At 43.4% G+C, this 17,728-nt stretch overlaps 1 protein-coding gene across 3 annotated transcripts in view; it reads right to left on the bottom strand.

The window, feature by feature from the left end:
- The window catches only part of INSR (insulin receptor), a 165,655-nt gene that overhangs the window by 38,858 nt on the left and 109,069 nt on the right, over positions 1-17,728 (bottom strand). For 2 of the 3 annotated variants that reach the window (XM_045827236.1, XM_045827225.1), the window contains exons 8-11: positions 10,144-10,394; positions 8,831-8,998; positions 4,413-4,614; positions 2,806-2,841 (exon numbers count right to left, since the gene is read on the bottom strand). In XM_045827236.1, coding sequence (XP_045683192.1) covers positions 2,806-2,841; positions 4,413-4,614; positions 8,831-8,998; positions 10,144-10,394 — 657 coding nt within the window. The remainder of the gene's footprint in view (positions 1-2,805; positions 2,842-4,412; positions 4,615-8,830; positions 8,999-10,143; positions 10,395-17,728) is intronic. The other variant, XM_045827245.1, reaches the window with a different exon arrangement.

Here is a 17,728-nt window from a genome sequence, read left to right as displayed (position 1 = left end):
CGCATCTGCAAATACCCATGATTTCATTTCCCACAGTCCGCTCTTTTAAATTCTAATTTCTGCTCTGTGTCTAACCGCACTAGCTGGGTGCCCAGAAACAGGTCAGCAACCGCAGCATGAGGGTCTTCCTGACTCTGACAGGAACGGTTTAAGACGGGGGTCAGCTCAGCTGTTGGCTTCATCTAGACAATATTGACCTTGTTGCCTTTTCCCCTTCCTTTCTCTAAATTTGAATTTCTTAACATTATCAAATGAGCTGCATGCTTTTCCTTACGGGGTCCCCCCTGATGAGTCAGACCGCGTTCTCGGGTCTCCGGACCTTACCACTCTGGGACACACAGCACGTGTATCTCAGTGTGAGTTCTCCTTGTGACACTGGCATTTAACGCTGCCTGTGTGCTGGTCCTGAGGTTTTCTTTCAACGCACCATCTTTGTCAGGTTCTGCTAGGAGGTATTATTTTAGTTTCATAAAAAGAAAGCAAAAACTCGGTAAATTTCCATAGTCTATGCTCTGAAAAAGTTTCCATTATTATAGGAAGAAAACTGCTTTTGCAAGTCTGAACAAGCTTCTCAGTAACACTCTCTAGGCCAACGGTCTTTTTTTTTTTTAAGAAACTTAACATCTTTTCTTAGTCTTTTTTCAAGGTTATAAGAATATTTAATTTTTGTACTTCTTGAATCACCTCTGACAAGTTAAATTTTTCCACCTCACTGAAACTGTGTATTCAAATTGCACCGCACAAGAGAATTCAATGTGTTAAAATCTTCCTTCAACCCTAGTTTTGTCACCTTTGTAAATCCTAGTTATTTGTGTTTTTTCCTCTTTGATTTTATTTACAAGTTAAGCTATATTGATTTTCCCCTTGCTCCCTGATACATTTATATTTTTACATTTTAATTTCTTTCTTAACTCAAGAAACGATGTAAGTCTACTGATTTGCCTCAAAGCCCAGCTTTGTGATATTCTAGAAGTTAAGGTATGTGACTTGCATCTCCATTATTTTTCAGACATTAATGAAAGTTTCCATTTCTGCTTTGACTGAAAAGATATCTAAGTAGTTGGCTTTTAATTACCAGGAAGTAGAGTTTTCTGTTCACACATTTAAAGTCAACTTTCAGTGTTTATTGCCCTGTAGTCAGAAGGTGTGTGGCCAGAGAACAGCCCCTGCTCTGAGGCTTACTCATCAAGATTCTCACTGTGGTCTGTTTGCATGGAAAGACCAGTGACACTCTCAGATGGAAACCAAAGACATATCCACAACAGCAAGATCCAAACATCCCTATAAGTCAGTGGGCCATGAAATTACCAAGGAGCCGATGTGGAATTGACACCTCAACAACCGAGACACAAAATGATCTCATCAAACAGGCAAAATACGTATAGGCCACAGGGATTATCTCCAAGGAGACCACAAGTCAGTCACAAAAGACCCCCATGACCAAATGTCAGCTGGTCCTTCCACTCCCCACAAACACAGCGTTTTATTGCCCTACACCTGTGCGCTAGACCTCTGTGCTCAACCAGGGTACTCTGCGCCCCATCCCAGACCCTGGGGACACAAGGCCTGTCTGGAGACATTTTCAGTCATCACTGCATGCAGGAGAGATTGTGCTGCTGGAATCAAGTGAGGGGAGACCGAGGAATAAATGATAACAATCTAGCCCTAAGTGTCAACAGAGCTGTGGTCAAGAAACTCAGGTGTGGGCCAAGGTCTTACATTTCTAGACCCCTTCTCTGCAAGATGATATCACAAGTGGCTACTGGAGGGCAGATCAGGGCCACACTGAAGCCTAAGTATAAACAAACAAACTCTGCTTAAAGGATAAAATCACCAGGGTGAACAAAGGGGATGAGGTGGATTGAAAGGTACAACTTCCAGTTATAAAGTACATCCTGGGAGTGTCAGTGCACAGTAGGGACACAGTTAATATGCTGTAGTACATATTTGAAAGTTGCTAAGAGAGTAGATCTTAGAAGTTCTTATCAAAAGAGCTTTTGTGACTATGAACTTTTTGTGACTAAAGAAATGTGTGACTATGTGAAGTGACAGATATTCACTAGACTTATTGTGATCATCATTTTGCAATAGGTGCAAATATTGAATCTTTACATTGTACACTGAGAATATAATATTACCTCAGTAAAAATAAAATTGAAAATCCTCTTTTCCTGGCCCCAGTCTGCCTCTCCAGCCTCGCCTCCAATTCCTCCCAAGAGCCCACGGTTTGCTCCACCACCTTGCCACCCCTCCGGCTCTATCCTGCCCATCATCCTCGCCTCCCGGACAACACTGCATCTGAAGCGAACAAATGAAGTTCATTCAAAGGGCGGCGTGGCACACTGTCTTCAGTGGAGCTCAGCGACATGGCACACCTGGTCACACCTGGAGTCCCACACTTGTCACCCAATAAAAATGTTTTATTTCCAGGCCAGTCTTCTCTACTACCAGTTACACATGATTTAGACTCTGGGCACAGGAAGAGTGCCATGCCCACAGTAGGCACTGATCAATGGTCAGTGAGTGAATGCAGGGAGGAAACATGTGGCATCGAGGAGAAGTGTTAGTACAGACTTTCTCCCGAGTTCATGCCCAAATCCCACTTCAGGGTGAAGGCAGTGAAGGCAGTGAAGGCGTGAATTTGTGAAGCACCCAGTCCTGGCAGAGCTGCCCTTCAAGTGCATCAAGCCACAGAAGCCCCTGGGTCTCAAAGGGGCACAGCATGCTTTCTGCCCTGCCTAGTCCACCAGCCCTGTGCTGAGCAGCCCCCAGGGGCCACATGCATGTCCCACAGGCGAGTCATACCTACTGTCCTCGGCATCAGACCCTGAAGAGGATTTTCTGTGAAAACAAAACCAACTGCTTTGAGTACAGACAGAACTTCAGACAGGCCTCTTGCTTCTAACACCCTGGAAGCCACCTTCTGTCCAAGCAGCGTAAAGGCGCCCTGCCATTCACCATGGACCACTTTTTCCCATCACTTGAGCCACATCTTCCCCCACAGGTGTGGAGAACTTAGCAAGAGGGAGAAAACATAGAGAAAATACTCTCAGGGACCTGCCACCTGGGGTTCCCCTTGGGTGTCAAACTTGACTTCATTTAAACTCAGCCATAATCACAACCAACTCAGCCATTTCCCCAAGTCCGGCACCATTTTGTTTTTAGCAAGTAAAATGGTAACTGCCTCAATGCCTGCTGTGTAAAGGAAGGGAGGGAGGGAAGAAGGGAGGGAGAAGGGTACATGTTGATGGATCCAAGGAAACATCTAATATACTTGGATGACAAGTGAGGGTGGAGGTTCGAAGAGACACATTTTAGAATCTTGTTTTATCCCAATGTAAACCTTTTGGGGTTTTGATCTGCTTTGGAAATGGCCACACATTTCTGGATAGCTGTCTGCTAAAGTCTTTAAGGGTGAAGAGGAGAGGTCAAGGGTGAAAAGGCAGAAGGCCATTCAAAGCCCACGTCACACACTTGCTGGGATAACTGGGAGCAAGTTCTCATCCACTCAGAAACATAGGCTTGACCCGAGTGAGTGAGGGAGGTGGCACCTGCTTCAGTGGGCGGCAATAAAAATAAACAAACCAAAGTGATGCAGATGGTGCTGCAGGCCTCAAGGCAGGGAGGCCAGGGATGTTGCTCCACAGCCCACAATGCTCAGGGCAGCCCCACCACCAAGAGCTATCTGGCTGCAAACACCAATAGTGTCAAGGCCAGGACTCCCGGTATGACTCATGGAATCTCACAATCCTAAAGGATAGGGATTATTATTACCTTCATTTTACAGATGAGTAAACAGGCACTGAGACCAGTGAAAAAACCTGAGATTCTGCACCCACCACCGCCCCGCAAAACTTGCCTTTTACCTAAGGGTACTTGTTTGTACAAGTAAAAATGCTTGAAAAGCCTAGAGTCATTTTTACTGCAAACTCTCTCAGTAGATCAAATGTACATTAGCAGGTCCCTCCACGAACTAATGGGAAATGCAACATATTTAAATAGAAGTCTCTGGGTCGGAAGATGCTGTAGAAAGTTCCAGAAGGATGAGAAGCTGACATAGATTTTAAAAAGAGAGAATGCTCTCAGCTTGAGACTTGGTGACAAATCAAGCCTAGGCCATTTCTCACGACTGACATTAGTAACCTTACAAAGTTTGTCTAAGAACTTGGATGGATACTGGAGGCTAGGTATCCATGCTGGAGAGTCGGAAAGCAAAGGTTAACTTTAGAAAAGTTAACTTTTCTAAACTCTCCCCCTCTTTGGTCTTGGCAGTAAGGGTCCTATTGAAATCATGGGCTCTGTTCCTCCATGCAGGGAAGGGACTCAGCACGGACTCTCTGGGTCCCTGCTTCATCTTGTTCCCTAGGTCATGACCCCCGACCTCCAACCCTAAATCAGCAAAAGCCCCTGACCTGGGGACAAAAACCACATTGTGCAGGTAATCCTCAAATGTCTTCCGGAACGAGGACTCCTCCAGCTCCTTCAGAATCTGAGCATCGGTCTTCGGGCAGGAGCAGCACTCCCCAGCAGACTCCTCGTCCTCGCTCTGGTTGTGCTTCTGGGAGCCCTCTGACTCAAACGGTGGGGACCAGGTCCGCGAGGGCAGCTTCAGCCCTGCAGAAGGACAGAGCAGATGGACTCAAATCTCCTGGAAACACACACATACAGAACAAAAGGGACCTGCTCAAGAGCAGCTGGGCACACAGGACAGAGCTTGGAGCCAGGGTCTGGGTTCAAGTTCTACTGTGAAAAGCCCTTGCACGGGAGAGTCCAAACAGTGCCAACTGAGAAGGGGCATGTTCCAGACACTGCCAGACACCACCCTCCCCACAGGGCTGGAGATTTTGCTGGGCAGCCAGGCTTGCCCCTGCCCTCATGGAACTTTCTAGTGCACAGGTGCTGCTGAGAATAGGGAACACACAATAAACTAATAGATCAATAGATCAATAATAGATCAATCTTCCATGAGTCCGATGGCAGGGTCAAAGGAGAGGATAAGGAAGGGAGTGTTCTTTAACATGAGGTTTCAGAGAGAGTGGCTGCTGAACAGTCCTGCATGAAGTACAGGAAGGAGCCGTGCACACATCACAGCATCAGGCCATTCAGACAGAGCACAGAGCATGTGCAGAGGCCCTGAGGTAGGAACTTCCTGGCATGTTGAAAGACACCAAGGACCCAATGTAGCAAAAAGAGGATGTTGGAGGAACAGTGGGAGGAAGGGTTAGAAAAGAACAGGGGCGCCAAGTCACAGTGGAATGAATGAATCAAGCCAATCAATCAACCACATAACTATGGAGGCCAGAAGACAGAGCAGAATTCTACCAGGACTTCTAAGAGGTTTGGCTCAGAGACCCGATGATCACACTGAGCCACCAAACTGTGAAGCACAAATACCACAATTTACAGCTCCTTCAGGAATTCCTAAGTCAGATCAGAGCAGTGGTTCTCACCAGGGGCTGATTTTGCACCACTGGACACTGGGCAAGATCTGGAGGTAGTGCTAGTAGTTGGGATGTGTGGGGGGAGATGGGACTACTGGCCTCCAAAGGGCAGAGGCTGGGCTCCTGCTGGTTGGCCTGTACTTTGCAGGATGGCCTCACCCCAGGGGTCCTGGGCCTGGAAAGCCCACACTGCTGAGCAGAGGAACCCTGGACTAAAGACATGAGAGGAGAGTGGGGGGTGAGGGGGGAATTGTTTGAATCAGCTTAGGAAAGGGAATTAACAAAACAAAAACAACCTCTTCAGATAGCAGTCATGCAAACACAAAGCTGCTAAGTGACACAGCTGGCTGTGTCTTGATCCTTGAGGTCAAACTGCACAGCCACACTTCTGGTGCAGCCCAGAGAATGCACACTACTCCTTAGGGGCAAAGTCCATGACGGCCCTTCGGAGTCTGCTTTCCTGCCACCAGCCTTTGCTGTCTGGTGCCTACTAGTGCCTGCTGAGCAAAGGCACTTCCAGCCTTCCTCTCCCCTTGAATGGGTCCCTTAGACAATGAGCCCTAAGTATCTTTCTATGAATGGTGAGTATCTATTTAGAAGCCCAAGTACTTACACAGCTTTCAGGGCTACAAGGGACTCTTAAAAGTACTTCTTACACTTATTAGTCGACATGGAATAACCTGGCTGGGTAACTGTTAAAAGGCCAATCACGGCATTATGGATAGAAAAAACTTGGGTTTCCTTCATGGCAGGGTAGAGGTTTGGAGGGGGGCATGTTCTGACAATTTTCTGGAGAGAAGGGACTTCTGATCGGGTGCAAGCATAGCTCCTGACACATGTTACCCTTTGTGGTACCCACTCATGACACTTGGTGTCCCACGGTATTCTGTGACTATAAAGCATAATGACATCGCTCGGATGCTCCAATAGAGACAAAGAGTAGATGGTGGGAGACAGGCTGGGGGAGGGGGGTGGGAAGTTAATGTTTAATGGGACAGGGTTTCAGTTTGGGAGGATGAGAAGGTTCTGGAGATGGTGGTGGTGATGGCTGCACAACAGTGTAAATGTCCTTAATGCCACTGAACTGACACTTAAAATGATTAAAATGATAAATTTTATGTCACATGTATTTTATCACAATAAAAAGCCATACAGTTGATAAAACTGTACTGTATAATTTAAATATGCTGAGTTAGCATGTATTCTAAATGTTCTCACCAAACAAGAAAAGATGGATGTGTGCAGTGATGGATGGATATTAAGTAACTACCCTGTTTTTCGGACTATGAGACGCACTCCCCGGCAACGGTGGAAAGGGGTCACGGGTTATTAAATATTTTACCACAGTTTTTGCTTCAAAATTTTTTTTCCTATTTTCCTCCTCTAAAACTTAGGTGCATCTAATAGTCCTAAAAATATGGTAGATGGAAGGGGTTCTTTCACAATGTACATGTACATATGTCAAATCACAATGTATGCTTTAGATATCTTAGAATTTTAACTTGTATGATATTTAAAAGTTAAATGTCAAATAATTAATATCAAATATTAAATAAATATTTACAAAGATCTTACCATTTTAATTTGTAAGCAACCTCAATAAAGCTAAAAAAAACTAATATTGGATAATAAGAAGCCACAACTGGTCATGATTAGTATATTCAATTATTTTGAGTGTGTTAGTAGGTTTATAGAGTTGTGTGTGCATTGAGGTTTTTTAAATTATAGTAAAATACACCTCACATAAAACTCACCATCTTACTCATTTTTAAGCGCACAGTCCAGTGGCATTAAGTCCACTCGCATTATTGTGCAGCCATCCCCACCCTCCATCTGCAGGACTTTCTCACCCTCCCAAACTAAAACTCTGTCCCCATTACACACTAATCTCCTCCCCTCCCCCAGCCCCTGCCCCACCATCTACTCACTGTCTCTGTGGATCTGAGTCCTCTGGGGATCTCCTGTGGGTCACACCATATCCAGCCTCAGAAGGTTTCTTTTTTAATTACACAAACTTTGGGTTCATCAGAAATCAAGCCATGTTTAAATAGTCACATTGCAATGATAGATTTAGAATTCCAGAATAAAAAGTAAAATAAATAAATAAAAAATTTTAAAAAGTTTTTGCTGTTAAAAAAAAAACAAGGAAAAGTTGACAGTTTCCATCTCTGATATGGGACCAGCAGTTCATAGCTTAGGCCACAACTGGGCTTGCTCTCAAGTTATATAAAGCATCTGTGGAAATAAATGACACCTGCGGCCCTCAGCTAAGGCAGGGAATGAGGTCTCAGGCATACAATAAACATAGCCCATTATCCTGCAGCTGGGACAGCTACCAGAGATCACCTGGACTTCTGCCCTTTCTCCCAAAAAGGAGGTAGCTGGTGACAAGCTCAGTGACTTGCCCAGAGCCCTACAGCAGGTCGGAGGTCCAGCCCAGAAACAACCAAGAGTTCCTGGCCTCAGCCATGCCTCTCCAGCAGCCCCAAGGTCAAAGGCTAAAGATCACTAACTCAAAAAAAAAAACAAAACCCTATAGAAAAATGAATACAATCAAAAAACAACTAAAAAAATGACCTGTTTCTCCAGTTTGCTGGAGTCTTTTAAAATCCATTAAAAAATAATTTTTTAAAGACTATTTTTTAGAGAGGGGAAGGGAGGGAGAATGAGAGGGAGAGAAACATCAATGTGTGGTTGCCTCTCGAGTGACCCCTACTGGGGACCTGGCCCACACCCAGGCATGTGCCCTGACTGGGAATTGAATCAGGGACCCTTTGATTTGCAGGCTGGCACTCAACCACTGAGCCACACCAGCCATGGACATTTTAAAAATAAGCTTAAACTAATTTATACAAACTAGTTTGAGGCTTCAAATATTTTTTTCATTTTTTTCTGTAGAAAGAAGGAAACCCATTAAGTAAATAAGATGAAAGGCTGAAGAAAATCACCATCAGTACAAATTTCTAACAGAAAGCACAGGAGGAAAGAGATCATCACTCCTTTAAAACTTGAAGGTCCAAATTGAGGGCTGAAGTCCTTCCCTGACTCTTTCAAGCACCTCTCAGCACACTCGGTTATTTCTAGTCCAGCAAGGAAGGCTCCTGTGGGTGAACACAGCAACATCCCCACCAGGCAGGGTGGGAGAGGAAGAGGGGGAGCAGTGGGGGAGAAGAAGAAAATTCCAGACAGAAATGATGCCAAGATATGGGAAATACCTGGTTTCCACACGAGACCTCAGAGTGTGCTCTCACACTGTTATGTTTAGAAACGTGCATGCGTGTTCCCGTGTGAGATGGAGCAGAGTGTGTGCAAGTCTGCTCTCGAGCACACACTGGGGAACGGAAGAGGAGAGATGTTTCCCTGGAGGTGGAACATTTGCCCACACTCACCTTTCAGGCAGTAATCCAACTCATACAGCTCACTGTCCTCTGCCTGCCTCTCCCAGAAAACCAGGTAGTGTGTGATGTTGCCGTTGGGGTCAGAGGGAGGCTTCCACTTGAGGATGATCTGGGATGAGGAGTTAGAAACCGAGATGGGATCCAGGGGCACGGAAGGATCTGGAGAGGTAAAAGAAAACAGGTCCCCTAAGAGGAGGGAGCAAGCCATAGGGAAGGTGTGAGGGGATACACAGGTCAGAGAAACCTAAAGGTGTTTGCTGCAGTGATGTGCAGCATCCGAGAAAACTGGAGGCACATAGAGTACCAGCCCAGAAGGGACAGCAGGTATGGAATCACAGTCCATCCCTGCCACAAACCACATGGATCATGTGGGCATTCGTCTGCCCCTCCACTCACCCAGCTCCAACACGGCCCAGGCTCTCTGCCTGGGGCACTGGAAAGATGCTGGGGAAAGGATGTGAGAAGAGATGAACTCATATTTTCTGGTTAACACCCCAAACTGAACCCAGTCACAGGGCAAATTTTGGCAGCTAGATGCCATTCACCTGGCTGCACAAAACCTTCCTGCAAGAATGGAGGTGGCTGAGTGCGTCCTGAGGAACGACACACAGGACACTGTGTACAAACACCTGGGAGCTGGAAGTTTCCAGAAATTCTACATCCTTTGGTGTTGTTGGAGGGTACAGGATGAGAGGGCACTCGCTGAAAAAGCTGGGACTGATTCATGAAGTTCGTGCTCTACCATACAGGACAGGGTTTCTCACCCACAGCACTGCTGGTGTGCGGCTGTCCTGGGCACTATGGATGCAGAGCAGCAGCCCAAGGCTCCCCTCACTCGATGCAGTCACAACCAAAACTGTCCCCAGACCTCATGAAAGGTCCCCTGGGAGCAGAATCACCCCCAACTGAGAACCACCACTACAGGAGAAGTATAGATACAACTGAATTATTCCGTAATAACCCAACACCCAAAAAAACAGGGATGGGAAAGGTGGTGCAGGGATGGGATGAGGATGGGGGATAAGGAAAAATGGGGAAAGGTTGATGATTGTTGAAGCTGAGATGGTTCATGGGGTTAATTTTTCTTTCTACTTTTGTGAGTATTTGAAAATTTTCTGCAACAGAAGAAGAAATATATTTATACCCCTCCGCTGGCTGGCTGCTACTGCCTTGTCCTCTGAAATGGTAAACCTCAGCACTAGCTCTTCCAGAAGGCGCAGCCACACACGGAAGCACTTCACCGGCCTGTTAAAGGCAATACATCTGGTTCCTGCGCAAACCCCCAAGCCGCACAGCATACTCACTGGTGGCATCCGTCTGGACATAGATGATGTCGCTCTTGGCCCCATATGTGCGACGCTCATCAGAAAAGGTGACCAAGGTCTTCACGAAGATGGCATACTGGGTCCAGGGCTTGAGGCCCCGCATGAGCCACCCGGGGTGGCTCTGGGACTTGGGGTCATTGGACCTCACAGGCGGGTCGATGTCCACGACTGTCCAGCTGTTGGATCCACATGCATCCTGCCCATCGAACTCCGTCACATTCTGGTAAGGGCTTTCAAGGTGAAGGAGAAGACATTACCATTTTCGGCTATCACTCTGAGGACCAGAGATGGGGCCGGGGAAATTATACCCTATGGGCCTGCATCTTTTCACTGACAGCTTTATGCCACAAGGGAAACCAGCATGGCAACAGCCAAAGAGAAAGGAACCACCTCCACTGATTCCTCAATGATAATATTTAATAGTAGTAACTACCAATATTTAATAACACATTTTATTTAGTGTTATGTAATATATACTGTTTAATTTTATTATATAGTACAGTATACATAATATTATATACCCTGTACATGTAATTACAGTAATAAATATCACATAATGTCTAATAAGAAATAATATTTAGTAGTAATTAATGCTGTTTCCCAGTTACAACAGTGATGACGACGACCCTGACAGCAGCTACGGCAGGAGTTGCTGGTGAGGTTCAAGCGAGAGAACACAAGCAGCCCCTCAGCAACCGCCCGGCACACAGTCAGTCCTGAGAAACGGGGTCACCATGGATGCTAACGCCAAACCCGCGCAGGTCAGAGAACGTGGGCACTGGGGGAGCTGTGGTGGGCGGGGCGCCAGCAGCATGCACAGCACCCTGAGCCAGACACTTAGATCAGTTCGAATGCTCAACTTCGTTATGTGCCTTTCCCGCAATTCTTCTGTTCTCTCCAATGGTTTCGGTAAAGATCAAATTTTCCTACGTGGTCAACAAAGCCAGGTAAAGACTCTCCCTCCATTACTTCTCTGGCCTATTCTCCCATCAGGCCTTGCATTCCTCCTTCCCACCTGTCACTTCGTTAGAGGTGTCGGCTCTCTCCTTTTCTTGAGTTTGCTCCTCTGGCCCTTCTGACGTTGTGACTCTGGCCCTTGCCTGAGATTTCAGGCCCTTCTCATTCCTCCAGGGAAGCCCTCCCTGACCTCCAGGGCAAGTCCACTCTCCATGACCCTGCCCCTTGAAGCACTGTAACAGTCGTCATTTTATTTGTTTATTAAATTTCTAGGGGGTAATACTGGTTAATAAAACTACATAGGTTCAGGTGTACAATTCTACAATTCATCTCTACACTGTATTGTGTTGAACACCCAAAGACAAGTCTCCTTCCATCACCATTTACCCCCCCTTTACCCCCTCCTACTTCCGCCAACCCCACTTTCCCTCTGGTAGTCACCATACTGTTCACTGTTTCTATGAGATTTGGGGGTTCAACTTTTTCACTGATTCCTCCAACACCCCTCCCCTCTGACAGATGTCAGTCTGTTCCATGTGTCCATGACTCTGATTCTACTTTGTTCATCAGTTTATTTTATTCATTACATTTCACATATGAGTGAAATCATATGGCACTTCTTTCTCTGACTGGCTTACTTCACTTAGCATAGTGTTCTCCAGATCCATCCATGCTGTCACAAAGAGTAAGATTTTTATTTTTTTTTTTAGGGCTGAGTGGTATTCCATTTTGTAAATGTGCCACAGCTTTTTTAATCCACTCATCTACTGATGGACACTTGAGCGGCTTCCAAATCTTGGCTATTCTAAATACTGCTGCAATGAACACAGAGATGCAAAAATTCTTTCCAATTAGCATTTCAGGTTTCTTTAGGTATATTCCCAAAAGTGAAATCACTGGGTCAAAACATTTTCAATTGTTGAAGTATCTCCATACTGCTTTCCACAGTGACTGCACCAGTCTGCATTCTCATCAACAGTGCACTAGGGTTCCCCGTTCTCCACATTGTCGTCAGTACTTGTTGTTTGTTGACTTATTGATTATAGATGTTCTAACAGGTATGTGGTTTTAATTTGCATTTCTCTGATGATTGGTGATATTGAGCATTTTTTCATGTCTATTGGCCATCTGTATGCACTCTTTAGAGAAGTGTCTATTCAGGTCCTTTGACCATTTCTAATTGCATTATTTTGGTATTGAGTTTTATAAGGCCTTTATAAATTTTGGACATTAACCCCCTTATCAGATGTATCATTGGCAAATATGTTACCCCACCCAATAGGGTTTTTTTCCATTTTGTTGGGTTTGTTGGCTATGCTAAAACTTTTTTAGTTTGATGTAGTCCCATTTGTTTATTTTTCTTTTGTTTTCCTCGTCCAAGTGAATATATCAGAAAATATAATGCAACAAGAACTGTCCTAGATTTTCTGCCTATGTTTTCTTCTAGGATTACTATGGTTTTGAATCTAACATTTAAGTCTAATCTGTTTTGAGTTTATTCTTGTGTATGGTGTAAGAAGGGGGTCTAGTTTCACTTTTTTTGCACTGAAATTGCAGATACTGCCCTATTTTACTAACGTCATTTATTGAGTAGACTAGTTTTACCCCATTGTATAATCTTGTCTATTTGTCACAAATCAATTGATCATATAGGTATGGGTTTATTTTAGGGGTCTTTATTCTGTTCCAGTATGTTTTAATTACAATGGCCTTGTAGTATAGTCTGATTTTAGGTAGTGTGATTCCTCCAACTTTGCTCTTTTTTCTCAGGACTGCTGTGGCTATTCCTGGTCTTCTATGCTTCCATATAAATTTTTGGAATATTTGTTGTAGTTCTGTGAAATACGACATTGGTACCTTCATAGGAATTGCACTGAATCTATAGGTTGCTTTGGCTGGTATGGACATTTTAATGACATTAATTCTTCCAATGCATGACTTCAGTATGTGTGTGCTTCCACTTATTTGCATCTTCTTTAATTTCTTTCTTCAGTGTCTTACAAATACAAGTCTATTACATCCTTGGTTAAATTTATTTCTAGGGATTTTGCTTTTCTTGATGCAATTGCAAATGGGATTGTTTTCTTCATTTCTTCAGATAGTTCATTACTGGCATATAAAAAAAATGCAACTGATTTCTGAAATGTATTTTCTATCCTGCTACTTTACTGAATTAATTTATCATTTCTAGTAGTTTTTTGGCTGAATCTTTAGGGTTCTCCATATACAGTAGCACATATAGTTTCTTCCAAATGTCTTCCTTTACAATTTGGATGCCTTTTACATCCTCTTCTTGTCTGACTGCTGTGGCTAGGACTTCCAGTGCTACATTGAATAACAGTGGTGAAAGTGAACACCCTGTCTTGTTCCTGCTTCTTAAGGAAATGCTTTTGGTTTCTGCCTATTGACTATGATATTCACTGTGGGTTTCTCATGTATGGCCTTTATTATGTTAAGGTATGCTCCCTCTATTGCCAAGTTCCTGAGATTTTTTTTATAGTAAATGGATGCTGGATTTTATCAAATGCTTTTTCTGCATCTATTGATAATCATATCAATAACCACAATCATGTGGTTTTTATCTTTCGTTTTGTTTGCATGGTGTATCATATCCCTTGATTTGCAAATATTGTACCAAGCTTGTATCTCTGAAATAAAACCCACTTGATCATAGTGTATGATCTTTTTAATGTATTGTTGAATCCAGTTTGGTAATATTTTGTTAGGGATTTTAGCATTTATGTTCATCAGATATATTGGCCTGTAATCTTGCTTTCTCTGAAGACTCTGTATCTAGTTTTAAAATTAGAATAATGCTAACCTCAAAAAAAATGAGCTTGGATGTGCTCTCCTCTTGAATTTTTTTGAGTAATTAGAGAAGGATAGTTGTTTGTTCTCCTTTCTTTTTTAATCCTCACATTATGACATTTTGTTCATTGCTTTTAGAGACAGAGGAAGGAAGGGGGAAAGAGAGAGAGAGACAGACAGACAGACAGACAGACATGGATATGAGAGAAAACACGGATGGGTTTGATTAGTGGTCTCACACACATGCCCTGATCCGGATCAAACCTACAACCTAAGTATGTGCCCTGACCAGGAATTGAACCCACAACCTTCAGTGTACAGGATGATGCTCCAGCCAACCAAGTCATACCAGTCAGGACTTGTATTTGTTCTTTACTGAATGCTTAGTAAAATTCTCCCGTGAAAACATCTAGTCTCAGATTTTTCTTTGTTGGGAGTTTTTTGCTTACTGCTTCAATTAATTGTAACTACCTATTCAGACTTTCTGATTCTTCTTGATTCAGTTTTGGAAGATTGTATGTTTCTAGGAATTCATCCATTTCATCTGGATTGTCCAATTCGTTGGTATATAGTTGTTTGTAGTACTTTCTTAGAAATTTCTATGCTATCAGTTGTTACTTTTCCTTTTTTCTGATTTTTTTCTGATTTTATTTCTTTGTGTCCTTTCTCTTTTTATGCTTGATGAGGATGGTTAAATGTTTCTCAATCTTGGTTATCTTTTCAAAGAACCACATTTTAGTTTCACCGATCTTTTGTATTTTTTTAGACTCACTTATTTCTGCTCTGATCTTTATTAATTTCCTTTCTTCTATTCACTTTGGGCTTTGTCTATTGTTTATTTGAGTTTTTCTTGTTTTATTGAGGTAGGCCTGTAAAGCTATGAATTTTCTCCTTAGGATTGCTTTCATTATGTCCCATAGATTTTGTGTTGCTGTGTTCTCATTTTCATTTGTTTCAAGATATTGTTTGATTTCTTCCTTGATCTCTTATTACTAACCCACTCATTGTTTATTAACATGTTATTTAGCCTCCAAGTCTTTTTTGTGTTTTTCAGTTGTTGTTTTTTTTATTGTGATTGATTTCTAGCCCCATGCCATTATGGTCAGGGAAGATGAATGACATATCAATCTTCTTAAATATACTGGGCCTTGTTTTGTGCCCTATCATATAGTCTATCCTACAAATGTTCCATGTGCACTCGAAATTAATGTGTATTCGTTCTGCTGCTTTCGGGCAAAATACTCTGAAGACAGCAATTAAATCCATCTGATCTAGAGTGTCGTTTAAGGCCACTATCTCTTTGTCAACTTTCTGTCTGGAAGATCAATCCACTGATGTCAAATATGTGTTATGTGATGTCAAATGATGTCAAATGGGTGTTAAAATCCCCTCCTGTCTATATTCCTTTTGATCTCTCCTTTACATCCATCAAGATTTCCTTCACATAAATACTTAGGTGCTCATGTGTGGGGAGCATAAATGTTTACAAGGATTACATCCTCTTGTTGGTTTTCTCCCTCTATTATTATGTAGTGTCTTTCTTTGTCTCTTACTATAACTTTGGTTCTAAAGTCTATTTCATTAGACATTAAGAATTGCTGGCTTGTTTTTTTTTTCCATTTCCATATGCATGAAGTCTCTTTTACCATTTCCTCACTTTTAGTCTGTGTGTATCTTATGTTCTGAGGTGGGTCTCTTGTATCCAGAATATATGTGGGTTTTGTTATCTTACCCATTCAGCTACCATGACTTTTGACTGGAGCATTTGAGCCATCTACATTTAAAGTGACAATGGATAGGTATGTGTTTATTGTCACTTCATTGTTTTAACTTTGCTACTTTTCTTCTTTTCTTCCTCCTCCTCCCTCTCCTACTTCTCCTTCCCCTGCTTCCTCTTGAAGAAGATCTTTAACATTTCTTATAATACTGGTTTGGTGGTAACAAACTCCTTTGGCTTTCTCTTATCTGGGAAGCTATTTATTTCGCCTTCAACTTCAAATGATAGCCTTGTTGGGTAATGTAGCTTTGGTTGTAGGTCCTTGCTTCTTATCAATTTGAATATTTCATGCCAATCCCTTCAGGCCTGAAGTGTTTCTGTTGAGAAATCAGCTGACAGTCTTATGGAAGCTCCCATGTAGGTAACTAACTGCTTTTCTCTTGATGCTTTTAAGATTCTCTCTTTGTTTTTAACCTTTGCCATTTTAATTATGTTTTGTCTTGGTGCAGGCCTCTTAGGGTTCATCTTATTTGGGACTCTGCACTTTCTGAACTTGTGTGTCTTTTTCCTTCACCAGGTTAGGGAAGTGTTCAGTCATTATTTCTTGAAATGGATTCTTGATCCCTTGCTCTCTCTCTTGTCCTTCTCATATCCCTATGATGCAGATCCTATTACTCTTCATGTTGTCCCAAAGGTCCCTTAAACTATCCACAATTTTTTTTAATTCTTTTTTTCTTTTTGCTGCTCTGATTAGATATTTTCTGCTACCTTGTCTTCCAATCACTGATTCAATCCTCTGCTTCATCCAACCTACAGTTTATTCCTTCTAGTGTTGTCTTCATTTCAGATATTGTATTCTTCATTTCTGATTGGTCCCTTTTTATGGTTTCTATGTCCTTTTTCACGCTGTTGTAATTTTCACTAAGTTCCTTCAGCATCCCTCCAACCTTTTTTTTGAATTCCATATCTGATCCATAGTTTGACTCCATTTAATGAAGCTCTTTTTTCTGACAATTTCTCCTTTCATTTGAGGCATGTTTCTTTGTCTCCCCATTTTGCCTGCTTCTTTGTGTTTGTTTCTATATATTAGGTAGATCTGCTATGACTCCCAGTCTTCATGGGGTAGACTTATACTGTAGGTATCCTGAGAGACCCAGTGGCACAGTCTCCTTGATCACCTTGCCTGGGTTTTCCAGGAATACCCCTTGTGTGGGTAATGTGGGCCCTCCTGTTGGAACTGAATTTTGGTGCTTTTGGACCATGCTGGCTGTGAGGATCAACCCCAACCAGTGTACAAGCTACAGTTCAGGTGCTGACCACATGAAGCAGAATTCGCCTCTGTAGGGTCCTGTGCCTGCCGAGATCCCCCTTTGGATATGCCTCTCATGAAGGTAATTGGATGTTGCTCTGATGTGGTCTGAAGCTAGCCACTGTGTGTGTTGGTTCTGCAACCTCTTGGGATGGACTCTGGAGCGGTCCAATGTCAGACACTGCCTGTTACTGGCCCTGGGCAACCTTTCTGATGCTACAAAGCAATCTGCAGTTGTTGCTGTTTCTGTTAGGCCTCAATATGTGCAGGGAGGACCAAACCACACACCAAGGGCACTTTTACCAGCACTGGGTCCAGAGGCAAGTCTGCAAAAGTCCCAATGCACCCTAAGATCCACCTCTTCCTGTCTCTGCCTGCCAGCTGCCTGTTACACTCAGTCACTGGCTGTAGTCGAGTTGTCTAAGACAGGCGAGTCACCAGAGAGGGCCGAGTGGTGTTCACCAGGCTGAAACACGTTCGAACTTGGTGCCAATGCTGGGTGTGAGGTCACTCAGCAAATATCCCAGGGTACACCAAGTCTAGCTGCCACCTGCTGGGTGGTTAAACACCTTTGTGGTGGGGCCGAGTCTAGGAAATCATCAGAGTGAGGCCAGTAGAGTTTATGCGGCCCAAATAGACCAAGATTTGGCCCTATGATGGGAGGTCTCTACACAGGTTGGGCATGTGAGAAAAAAAATGGCCCCTGTACTAGACCCACACAACTCAGTCTGTCCAGAGTTTGCCCAAGCTCAGCTGGGGGAGAGTTGAGAGGA

Source organism: Phyllostomus hastatus, unplaced genomic scaffold, assembly GCF_019186645.2.
Source record: "Phyllostomus hastatus isolate PE091 unplaced genomic scaffold, TTU_PhHast_1.1 phas_contig_150, whole genome shotgun sequence".
Taxonomy (NCBI): domain Eukaryota; kingdom Metazoa; phylum Chordata; class Mammalia; order Chiroptera; family Phyllostomidae; genus Phyllostomus; species Phyllostomus hastatus.
Note: the sequence above shows the minus strand (reverse complement) of the source record. Positions and strands in the feature narration are given on the sequence as shown.